Source organism: Phoca vitulina, unplaced genomic scaffold (assembly GCF_004348235.1).
Source record: "Phoca vitulina isolate PV1807 unplaced genomic scaffold, GSC_HSeal_1.0 scaffold15, whole genome shotgun sequence".
Taxonomy (NCBI): domain Eukaryota; kingdom Metazoa; phylum Chordata; class Mammalia; order Carnivora; family Phocidae; genus Phoca; species Phoca vitulina.
Window position 1 is genome coordinate 17,971,488 of NW_022589718.1, and position 12,684 is coordinate 17,984,171.

At 39.2% G+C, this 12,684-nt stretch overlaps 1 protein-coding gene across 1 annotated transcript; it reads left to right on the forward strand.

The window, feature by feature from the left end:
* Positions 1-7,800: 7,800 nt before the first annotated feature.
* ZBTB14 (zinc finger and BTB domain containing 14) lies at positions 7,801-10,757 on the forward strand. The gene is given in 2 exon segments (XM_032413513.1): positions 7,801-8,818; positions 8,820-10,757. Coding segments are annotated over 2 exon segments (1,353 nt in total). The 5' UTR covers positions 7,801-8,188; the 3' UTR covers positions 9,543-10,757.
* Positions 10,758-12,684: the final 1,927 nt, after the last annotated feature.

Genomic DNA, 12,684 nt, shown 5'->3' on the forward strand with positions numbered 1-12,684 from the left:
ATGACACTGGGCTCCCTAGAATCATTGGGAAGATCAGATTGCAGAATGGCAGAGCCAAGAGGTAGTACTGAAAGTCAAAAACAATTTCTTAATTTGTTTTTTACCTTTTATTTTGAAATAACCTTACACATACAAGGAAATTACAAAAATAGAACATAGATATTTTTAATAAATGGCATTGGGATAACTGGATAGCCACATGCAAAAGAATGAAATAGAACTCCTACTTCAAAACATATACAAGAATTAATGAAAAATGAATCATTAATCTAAATGTAATAGCTAAAACTAGAAAACGTTTACAAGAAAACATAGAAGTAAATCTACATTACCTTGGATTAGGAAATGTTTCTTAGATATGATGACACCAAAACCTCAAGTGAGAAAAAAAGAAAAAAATAGGGATGCCTGGGTGGCTCAGTCAGTTAAGCATCTGCCTTCAGCTCAGGTCATGATCCCAGGGTAATGGGATTGAGTCCTGCATTGGGCTTCTTGCTCAGCAGGGAGCCTGCTTCTCCCTCTGCCTGCTGCTTTCGCTGCTTGTGCTTTCTGTCTCTCTCTCTGACATCATGACCTGAGCTGAAGACATATGCTTAACCAACTGAGCCACCCAGGCATCCCAAGATTACTTAAGAAGTTTAAAAATAAAAAAGTCTCCTAATAGGGGCCCTCACTGGCCATGTAGTGAAACATTATGCAACAGTATACTATGAATACTTCTTCTGCCACTTCTCCTTGTACTATGATGGAGTCCATCACAACCATCAGTTAATTAAAACACAGAAAAATGCTTTAAGTCCAAAATAACATGTGAGAGAAAAATGTAAAGTTCATAAAAAAGAGTGAATAAAAATATTATAATATTTTACTGGCAAAAAAAAATAAAACAAAATAAAAATGGAAAAAGGATTTGAATAGCCATTACTTTAAAAAAAGAGATATGCACATGGCCAATGAACACACAAAAAGATGCTCAACATCATTAGTCATTACATAAATGCAAGTCAAACCCAAAGTGAGTTATCACTTCACATCCACTAGGATGGCTAAAGGTTAAAAGTCAGACAATAACAAGTGCTTTGGAGGATATGTAGAAATTGATACCCCCATATTACTGGTGAAAATATAAAATGTTGCAGCCATTTTGGAAGAGTTTGACAGTTTGAAGTGTTAAACATGGAGTTACCACATGATCTTTCAATTCAACTTCTAAGTATATACCCAACATAATAAAAAACATATCTCCACACAAAAACATTCACATGAGCTAAAGACCACTCTGATCAAGAATGTTTGGGTCAACCAGGAAATCAAAGAAGAACTTAAACAATTCATGGAAACCAATGAGAATGAAAACAAATCGGTCCAAAACCTATGGGATACTGCAAAGGCAGTCCTAAGGGGGAAATACATAGCCATCCAAGCCTCACTCAAAAAAATAGAAAAATCCCGAATTCACCATCTAACTCTACACCTTAAAGAACTGGAGAAAAAGCAACAAACGATGCCTAAGCCACGCATTAGAAGAGAAATAATTAAGATTAGAGCAGAGATCAATGAATTAGAAACCAGAAACACAGTAGATCAGATCAACGAAACTAGAAGCTGGTTCTTTGAAAAAATTAAGATTGATAAACCACTGGCCAGACTTATCCAAAAGAAAAGTACCCAAATTAATAAAATTATGAATGAAAGGGGAGAGATCACGACTAACACCAAGGAAATAGAAACAATTATTAGAAATTATTATCAACAACTATATGTCAATAAGATGAGCAACCTGGATAAAATGGATGCCTTCCTGGAAACCTATAAACTGCCAAGACTGACACAGGAAGAAATTGACAACCTGAATAGGCCAATAACCAGGAACGAGATTGAAGCAGTGATCAAAAACCTCCCAAAAAACAAGAGTCCAGGGCCTGATGGATTCCCTGGGGGAATTCTACCAAACATTCAAAGAAGAAATAATACCTATTCTGTGAAGCTGTTTTAAAATATACAAACAGAAGGAAAGCTTCCAGACTTATTCTATGAGGCCAGCATTACCTTAATGCCCAAACCAGGCAAAGACCCCATCAAAAAGGAGAATCCCAGACCAATATCCCTGATGAATATGGATTCCAAAATCCTCAACAAAATCCTAGCTAATAGGATCCAACAATACATTAAAAGGATCATCCACCACGACCAAGTGGGATTTATCCCCGGGATGCAAGGGTGGTTCAACATTCGCAAAACAATCAATGTGATAGAACACATTAATAAGAGGAGAGAGAAGAACCATATGGTCCTCTCAATTGATGCAGAAAAAGCATTGACAAAATACAACATCCTTCCCTGATTAAAACTCTTCAGAGTATAGGGATAGAGGGAACATTCCTCAAGTTCATAAAATCCATCTATGAAAAACCCACAGAGAATATCATTCTCAATGGGGAAAAGCTGAGAACCTTTCCCTTAAGATCAGGAACACGTGAAGGATGCCCACTCTTGTCACTATTGTTCAGTATAGTACTAGAAGTCCTAGCAACAGCAATCAGACAACAAAAAGAAATAAAAGGTATTCAAATTGGCAAAGAAGAAGTCAAACTCTCTCTTTTCGCAGATGACATGATACTTTATGTGGGAAACCCAAGAGACTCCACCCCCAAATTACTAGAACTCATACAGCAATTCAGTAATGTGGCAGAATACAAAATCAATGCACAGAAATCAGTTGCTTTCTTATACACTAACAACGCAACTGTAGAAAGAGAAATTAGAGAAATGATTCCATTTACAATAGCACCAAAAACCATAAGATACCTCGGAATAAACCTAACCAAAGAGGTAAAGGATCTATACTCTAGGAACTACAGAACACTCATGAAAGAAATTGAAGAAGACACAAAAAGATGGAAAAACGTTCCATGCTCATGGATCAAAAGAATAAACATTGTTAAAATATCTATGCTACCCAGAGCAATCTGTACCTTCAATGCCATCCCGATCAAAATTCCAATGACATTTTTCAAAGTGCTGGAACAAACAATCCTAAAATTTGTATGGAATCAGAAAAGGCACCAAATCACCAAGGAAATGTTGAAAAAGAAAAACAAAGCTGGGGGACATCACGTTGCCCGATTTCAAGCTATATTACAAAGCAGTGATCACCAAGACAGCATGGTACTGACACAAAAACAGACATATAGATCAGTGGAACAGAATAGAGAGCCCAGATATGGACCCTCAACTCTATGGTCAAATAATCTTCGACAAAACAGGAAAAAATATGCAATGGAAAAAAGACAGTCTCTTCAATAAATGGTGCTGGGAAAATTGGACAGCCACATGCAGAAGAATGAACCTTGACCATTCTCTAACACCATACACAAAGATAAACTCAAAATGGATGAAAGACCTCAATGTGAGACAGGAATCCATAAAAATCCTAGAGGAGAACATAGGCAGTAACCTCTTTGACATCGCCCACAGCAACTTCTTTCAAGATACATCTCCAAAGGCTAGTGAAACAAAAGCAAAAGTGTTTTTCCACTAATGAACTTTTGGGACTTCATCAAGATAAAAAGTGTTTTTCCACTAATGAACTTTTGGGACTTCATCAAGATAAAAAGCTTCTGTACAGCAAAGGAAACAGTCAACAAAACAAAGAGGCAACCCACAGAATGGGAGAAGGTATTTGCAAATGACACTACAGATAAAGGACTGGTATCCAAGATCTATAAAGAACTTCTCAAACTCAACACCCAAAAAAACAAATAATCAAGTCAAAAAACGGGCAGAAGACATGAACAGACACTTCTCCAAAGAAGACATACAAATGGTAACAGACACATGAAAAAATGTTCAGCATCATTAGCCACCACGGAAATTCAAATCAAAACCACACTGAGATACCACCTTACACCAGTTAGAATGGCAAAAATTGACAAGGCAAGAAACAACAAATGTTGGAGAGGTTGTGGAGAAAGGAGAACCCTCTTACACTGTTGGTGGGAATGCAAGTTGGTACAGCCACTTTGGAAAACAGTGTGGAGGTGCCTCAGAAAATTAAAAATAGAGCTACCCTATGACCCAGTCATTGCCCTACTGATTATTTACCCCAAAGACACAGATGTAGTGAAAAGAAGGGCCATATGCACCCCAATGTTCATACCAGCAATGTCCGCAATAGCCAGACTATGGAAAGAGCCTAGATGCCCTTCAACAGATGAATGGATAAAGAAGATGTGGTCATATATACAATGGAATATTACTCAGCCATCAGAAAGGATGAATATCCAACTTTTACATCAACATGGATGGGACTGGAGGAGATTATGCTAAGTGAAATAAGTAAAGCAGAGAAAGTTAATTATCATATAGTTTCACTTATTTGTGGAACATAAGGAATAACATGGAGGACATTAGGAGAAGGAAGGGAAAAATGAAGGGGGAAAATCGGAGGGAGAGATGAACCATGAGAGACTATGGACTCTGAAAAACAAACTGAGGGTTCCAGAGGGGAAGGGGGTGGGAGGATGGGTTATCCTGGTGATGGGTATTAAAGAGGGCACATTCTGCATGGAGCACTGGGTGTTATACACAAACAATGAATCATGGAACACTACATCAAAAACTAGTGATGTAATGTATGGTGATTAACATAACAATAAAAAATTTTTTAAAAAGGGAGGGCACATACTGCATGGAGCACTGGGTGTTATACGAAAACGATGAATCGTGGATCACTACATCAAAAACTAATGATGTATTGTATGGTGACTAACATAATAAAATAAAATTAAAACAAGACAAAACAAAACAAAAATTCACATGAATGTCCATAGTAGCAGTGTTTGTCATAGCCAAAAAATGGAAACAGCCCAATGCCCATGAACTGATGAATAGGTAAATAAATATGATGTATCCATATAATACAGTGTTATTCAATCATAAAAATGAATGAAGTATTGGCACATGTTGCAATATTAATGTTTCCTGAAAACATTACAGTAAGTGAAAGAAATGAGTCACAAAAAAACACGTATTATATGAATGTCCACGAACAGGTAAATTCATAGAGACAAAGTAAATTAGGTGTTGCCAAGGGATGGGAGGTAGGGAAGAGGATGACTGCTTATGAATATGGTATCTCTTTTCAGTGTCATGAAAATGTTCTGAAATTAGATAGTGGTGATGGTTGCACAATTCTGAACTGTATATTTTAAGAGAGTGAATTTTATGGCATGTGAATAACATCTCAACAAAGCTATTATTTTAAAAAAAATAACACAAAATCTAAAATCGTGGAGGCCCTATATCTATCAAAGAACTTTCTACAAAGTAGTACAGAAAATTTATGTATACTCTCCACTCAGATTCCTTTAATGTTAACAACTTAGATAACATTAGCCCAATTATCAAGACCAGGAAATCAACATTGGTATAGTACTAGTAACTAAACTACAGAGCTTATTTAAATTTCACCTGTTTTTCCACTAATGTTCTTCTTCTGTTCCAGGATCCAATCCAGTCAGGGAAAAGTATGTCTGGAACCAGTGGATACCCAGGGGATGTTTTAAATTTAAAGAAATTTAAATATTTTTAAAAGATGTATTAATTTATTTGAGAAAGAGAGATGGGGGAAAGAGGGAGTGGAGGGGCAGAGGGAGAGAGAGAGAGAGAATCTCCAGCAGACTGCATTGAGCACGGAGCCTCATCTGGGGCTCGATCTCAAGGCCCTAAGATCATGACCTGAGCCAAAATTGACAGTAGGCAACTCAACCGACTGAGCCATCCAGGTGTCCCTAAATATTTTTTTTTTAACTCAGAGATTAAGAATTAAGGCATTCTTTGAGACAGTTGGAATGGGGGAGAGGGGAGGAGGGAGAGAGAATGGGAAGACAAGGAAAGCCCTGAAGACAGAGGAATAGAGTTTAAGTGTAATGAGTCAAACAAGACAAATACTGTATGATCTTTATCTGGCCCCATGCAGTAGGTCCCATTGGCTCATTCCATGTGGCCTCCCACCTCATGTCAACCACTCTGATGTATCTATATCTACCATCCTTAGGGCCTTAAAATTTTAGGTGTAGCTGGGGGCTCCTGTGTCTAGGAAGCAGTTCCCTTACATATAACAGTGCCAACATTGAAATCTTGGCACTTATCTTGGATTCTTTTAGAGAATGAGAAACAAGTCCCCTCCTCTTGCAGCATCTACAGAGAGAAATCTGCTTAATTTCCAAGGCTATCCTAAAGTCATTTTTATCTCACTGTCTTTGGTGATTTTAGGTTTTAGTCCTGCAAAAATGCCCAAGGCAAAACATATGCAAAGGATCTACCTTTTTACCGGGAGAAGGGAAATGAAGCAGAGGAAATACAAATCATAGTAATAAATATACAATTTTTCCTGTTCCTCAGACAAACAGGGAGTTCAAATAGAGGTAAAATATGATTGGAGAATTATCAAATGTTATAGAAATGTCTTTAACCTGGATTGGAGAGGTCAGGGGAATTTCATGGAAGAAGTAATGTCTCAGCTGAAACCTGAAAGACGAATAGGAGTTAACCAGGGAAGGAGAGGGGGCTGGGAAGCTAGTGTGTAGTCTCTGGGGAAAAAAAAAAAAAGCATGCTTGAAACATGAGAGTGAATTCCGTAAGACTACAGATCACAAAATGAGATAAAACATTGAGTGATGAACTGAAGAGTTGTATAGGTTAGATTGTTGTAGAAGCTGTAAGCCATGGTAAAAAGTCTGGTTTTTACTCTGTGAGCAATAGAAAGTCATTACAATGTTTCCAATCTGGGAAAGACAAAATAAGAATTTCATTTTGAAAGATCATTTTAGTTTTAAAGTAGACAGTTGGGGATAGAGGGTATCCCTGGTGGCTAGTGAACAATACTACAAGTGGAAGGACCCATTATAAAACTCTTAACAGTAATCCTCAGGAGAAATGATAATAGTGTGACTTTGAGAAGTGGCAGAGAAAATGGAGAAAAGTGGACATATTTCAACGATATGAGGTTGTACAATCTACTAAATGTGGCAATATTATATTTCATGAAATCTAAAACTCCATTGAGTTAAAATATAGCATTTTATATAGCACTAGGAAGGAAAACCTTGCTAGCTAATAACATATGATCTAACACCATTGATGGTTAGAAGCACCACAATTTCAGAGATATAAAATGTGTGGGGAAATGTACATTGTGGAATCAGTGAAAGACAGTAGATTGGAGGTAGGAAGAAAGGAAGGAGTCAAACCTGGGAGGAGGCAACTGCATAGGAAATGAATGGGCAACTGAGATAGAAATGTGAAGATTGGGTAGGAGAGGCATGAGAAATAATGAACTCAATTTTGAATATGTTATATTTGAAGTGTCTGTGTGAAATCCAAGGGGAAATGTCTAGCACTCAATTTGTTTTGTGTGTTTAGAGTTTAAGTAGAGGTCTGAATCAGATCTAAAAAGATCTACAAAAGAATGAAAGTGGACCACTTCCTTACATTGTATACAAAAATAAACTCAAAATGAGTTAAATAACTAAATGTGTGACCTGAAACCAGAGAAGTCCTAAAAGACAGCACTACCAATAATTTCTTTGACATCAGCTATAGCAACATTTTTCTAGATGTCTCCTAAGGCAAGGGAAACAAAAGCAAAAATAAAGTCTTGGGACTATATCAAAATAAAAAGCTTTTGACTCGCGGGGCGCGGCGCGGGGCTGCGGAGCCCGGCCGCACGCCCGCTCCCGCTCCCGCTCCCGCTCGCCGCCGTCGCCGCCGTCGCCGCCGCGGGCCCTCCCGCTTTGGTTCGGAGCCCTGGCCCCCAGCCTGCGCTGGACTCCGATTATGAAAGGGAAAGTGGCCCTTTCACCTCCCGGCTCCGAGGCTGGGAGCTTTTGTTTAGGAAAGGATGCAAATGGCCTTATCCGTCCCCCCACCTCCCGGGCCGAAAGAAATGAGAGCGAAGCCTGAGAGGCTCTCAAGTCCTTTTGGGTCTTGCGCTTCGTTCCCTGCTTCCTCCCCATCCCGAAGTTGCGAGCTTTCAGCCGGGAAGTCGTGCGGCCGCCATTGTCGCGGCTGCTCCGGGGTAGGGGAGGCGGCTGCCGCTGCTTATGACTGGCGTGCCCCTGATCAGGGTTATTCTGATCTGAAGAATTTGGTGTTTAAAGCATTAAGATAATAGCCTGAGTTGTTCATGGAGTTTTTCATCAGTATGTGTGAGACCATTAAATATAATGACGATGATCATAAAACTCTGTTTCTGAAAACACTAAACGAACAACGCCTGGAAGGAGAATTCTGTGATATTGCCATTGTGGTTGAAGATGTGAAATTCAGAGCACACAGGTGTGTTCTTGCCGCCTGTCGCACCTACTTTAAAAAGCTTTTCAAGAAGCTTGAGGTTGATAGCTCTTCAGTAATAGAAATAGATTTTCTTCGTTCTGATATATTTGAAGAGGTCCTGAACTACACGTACACAGCAAAGATTTCTGTGAAAAAAGAGGATGTTAACTTAATGATGTCATCAGGTCAGATTCTCGGTATCCGGTTTTTAGATAAACTCTGTTCTCAGAAGCGTGGTGTATCTAGTCCCGACGAAAACAACGGCCAATCGAAAAGTAAGTATTGCCTCAAAATAAATCGCCCCATTGGAGATGCTGCTGACACTCAGGATGATGACGTGGAAGAAACTGGAGACCAGGATGACAGTCCCTCTGATGACACGGTAGAAGGCACCCCCCCGAGTCAGGAGGACGGCAAGTCGCCTACGACGACGCTCAGGGTTCAGGAAGCAATCCTGAAAGAGCTGGGGAGTGAGGAAGTTCGGACGGAAGCTTAATTGCTACGGCCAGGGAGTAGAATCCATGGAGACCCCAGAATCGAAAGATTTGGGGTGCCAGACCCCTCAAGCCTTAACATTTAATGATGGAATGAGTGAAGTGAAGGACGAACAGACGCCAGGCTGGACGACAGCGGCCAGCGACGTGAAGTTCGAGTACTTGCTCTGTGGCCACCATGGGGAGCAGATCGCCGGCCAGGCGTGCGGGAAGACCTTCTCCGACGAAGGCAGGTTGAGGAAGCATGAAAAACGCCACACGGCCGACAGGCCGTTTGTTTGTGAAATGTGTACAAAAGGTTTTACCACCCAGGCCCACCTGAAAGAACACCTCAAAATCCACACGGGCTGTAAGCCGTACAGTTGTGAGGTGTGTGGAAAATCCTTCCTCCGCGCCCCGGACTTGAAGAAGCACGAGAGAGTGCACAGCAATGAGAGACCATTTGCCTGCCGCATGTGTGACAAAGCCTTCAAACACAAGTCCCACCTCAAAGACCACGAACGAAGACACAGAGGGGAAAAGCCTTTTGTCTGCGGCTCCTGCACCAAGGCGTTTGCCAAGGCGTCTGATCTGAAAAGGCACGAGAACAATATGCACAGTGAGAGGAAGCGGGTCACCCCCAGTGCCATCCAGAGCGAGACAGAACAGTTGCAGGCGGCAGCGATGGCCGCCGAAGCGGAGCAGCAGTTGGAGACGATCGCCAGTACCTAGAGGTGACAGGACAGGACCGCTTTGCCTGAGCCCCGGAGGCGGGACTGCACGGGTCCCAACACACGAGCGCCAGTCCCTGCATTTCTGTGGAAACTTACGGAGCATTGTCCTCACTGGACTTAAGGCAGTGCTTGGTTAGGTCTTTTGCAAACTTTGCAAGGAAATAGTGTTCCTTGCTTCTGACCGAACAGTCTCACTGTCCCGTCTGGTGTCTGGTAGTGATGTTGCCAGTAAGCCCTCCCCCCCCCGCCCCCCTCTTTTTTTATGATTTTAATTTGAGAACTCCTGTGTCCAGTTCAGAAGTGAGAGACTTCTATTCCAGTTTTTGTAATTCCTCTCTACACTTGCTGACTGGTGTCACAAGTGTACTGCACAGAGCGATAATTGAGTAAATTGATTTCCTAATCATCACGATTCTATGGGACTTAGGGTCAAAACAGCATTTTTAATAACTCGATCAAAGTACTTCATGCAGATGCAGAAAATACTGGTGGGTGGCTGACCAAGAACCCTGCGCAGATAGGAAAACAAGTTCCAGAATTGCAGAGCGGTATTGGATTTATATTTGGTTTGTTAATTTTATATCACTGTTTTTCACTGTTGTTGTGCACAAATGATGGTTGCTTTGCTAAAGTGTTTCTTCATTTTGATTGCCCACACCTACCTCAAAAGATGGAGTCACAAGTCCTGAACAGAGGCTGAGCAAACCCACAGGGATGATGGTGGTCTGGGGGCTGAGTTCTTTTTGTTCCTCTTTTTTGGGGTATTGCCACTCTGCAACAGATGCGGTTTCTGGGGTAGACCAGTTGTTAGAGGGATAGCAAAGGGGGAATAGGATCCTGGCTCTCAGGGACGAGGTTTTCACGTTTGCAACAGTTCCAAGATTTTCTAGATCAAAATAATTCTTAATTGATTTTGAAATTGGATTTTTATTTAGGATCAAAATTAGGACAAGAACAGGTATGCTTCTTCAGATACATTTGTGTCACTTAAGAGAATGTCATCAAGCTTTTGGGCTCTCTGCAGCACGTGATTTATCCACAAAGGAGATGTAATATTGTTGCTTAAATTAATAAATTGAAAATCTTTTTAAGTGTGTAAATAGTGTAGAAGTGTTGGTCTTATGTATTTCAAGTAAAAGTAGACAGCTGCACCTTTTTTTTGCACATTGGATTAAAATAACTTCCATGAGCAAAAAACATCGGTCTGGTTTTTAACCAATATTAAAGATTGTAAGACCAAAAATAAATAAATAAATAAATAAATAAATAAATAAATAAATAAAATAAATAAAAAGCTTTTGCACAACAAAGGGAACCATCAACAAAACAAGAAAGGAACCTACTGAGTGAATGGGAGAAGACATTTCCAAATGATTTATCTGATAAGGGATTAATATCTAAAATATATAAAGAACTTATACAACTCAACACCAAAATTAATAATAATAATAATTAATAATAAAAACAACAATCTGATTTAAAAATGGACTTGAATAGACATTTTTCCAAAGAAGACATACAGATGGGCAGCATATACATGAAAAGACACTCAACATCACTCATTATCAGGGAAATACAAATCAAAACTACACTGAGATTATTGCCTTACACCTATTAGAATGGCTAGAATAAAAAACAAAAGAAATGACAGTGTTGGTGAGGATATAGAGAAAAAGAAACCCTCGCACACTGTTAGTGGAAATGCAAATTGGTGCAGCCACTGTAGAAAATACTATGGAGGTTCCTCCAAAAATTAAAAATAGAAATACCATATGATCTAATAATTCCACTCCTGGGTATTTACCCAAAGAAAACAAAAACATTAATTCAAAAAGATATATGCACCCTTATGCTTATTGCAGCATTATCTACAATAGCCAAGATATGGAAGCAGCCCAAGTGTCCATCAGTAGATGAATGGATAAAGAAGATGTAACACATGTATACAATGGAATATCATTCAGCCATAAAGAAGAATGAGATCTTGCCATTTGTGACAACATGGATGGACCTAAAGCGTATTCTACTAAGTGAAATAAGTCAGACTGAGAAAAACAAATATCATACGGTTTCACTTATATGTAGAATCCAAAAAAAACAAAACAAATGAATTTTTTTAAAAATTAAAAAAAAAATTTAAAAATAAAATAAACACAAGTGAATATACAAGTGAAAAGGATAATCAGATCTATAAATACAGAGAACAAACTGATGGTTTCCAGAAGGGAGGGGCATATGGAGATGGGCAACATGGGTGAAGGAGAGTAAGAGGTATAGGCTTCCAGTTATGGGATGAGTAAGTCACATTAATAAAAGCACAACATAAGACATATAGTCAATGATATTGTAATAGTGTTGTATGGTGACAGATGATAGGTACATTTGTGGTGAGCATGGCATAACATATAGAGGTGTTGAATCACTATGCTATATGCCTAAACTAATATAATATTGTATGTCACCTATACTCAAATAAAAATATATAAGTAAAACCTAGACATTGGGAAAATTTCAAAATATGCATGAAAATAAAACTGATATAAGAAATTTGAGAATGGTCAACAATGTCAGATAGTACTAAACAATTAAATAAGATGGAAACGGGTGCTTGAGTGGCTCAGTCAGCTAAGCATCAGACTCTCGGTTTTGGCTTAGGTCATGATCTCATGTCATGAGATCAAGCCTCGCAATGAGTTCTATGCACTGAGCCGGAGTCTGCTTAAGATTCTTTCTCCCTCTTCCTCTGCCCCTCTCCCTGCTCGTGGGCTCTATAAATAAATAAATAAATAAATAAATAAATAAATAAATAAAATCTTTTAAAATAAATAAATAAGATGGAAACTTATTTGTTTCTACTAGGTGTTTTTTTCAAACGGGCAGACCCTGATTGTAGAACCTGGGGACGAGTTAGGTCCTCAGTAAGGAAGACAAGATAGTTGAACCTACAAGAAAATAAGGAATCGACAGAAGAATAAATTTACTGGAGATACCAATGTTGAAAGAAGATGAAACGATGAATAAAGAGAGGAAGACATTAGAAACAAATTTTACATAGTTCACATATTAACCAAGATGGAGCCTAATGAACATGTCCAAAATCCAGGGCACTGATTTTTTTTTCTTCAGTAAGAATTCTGTTG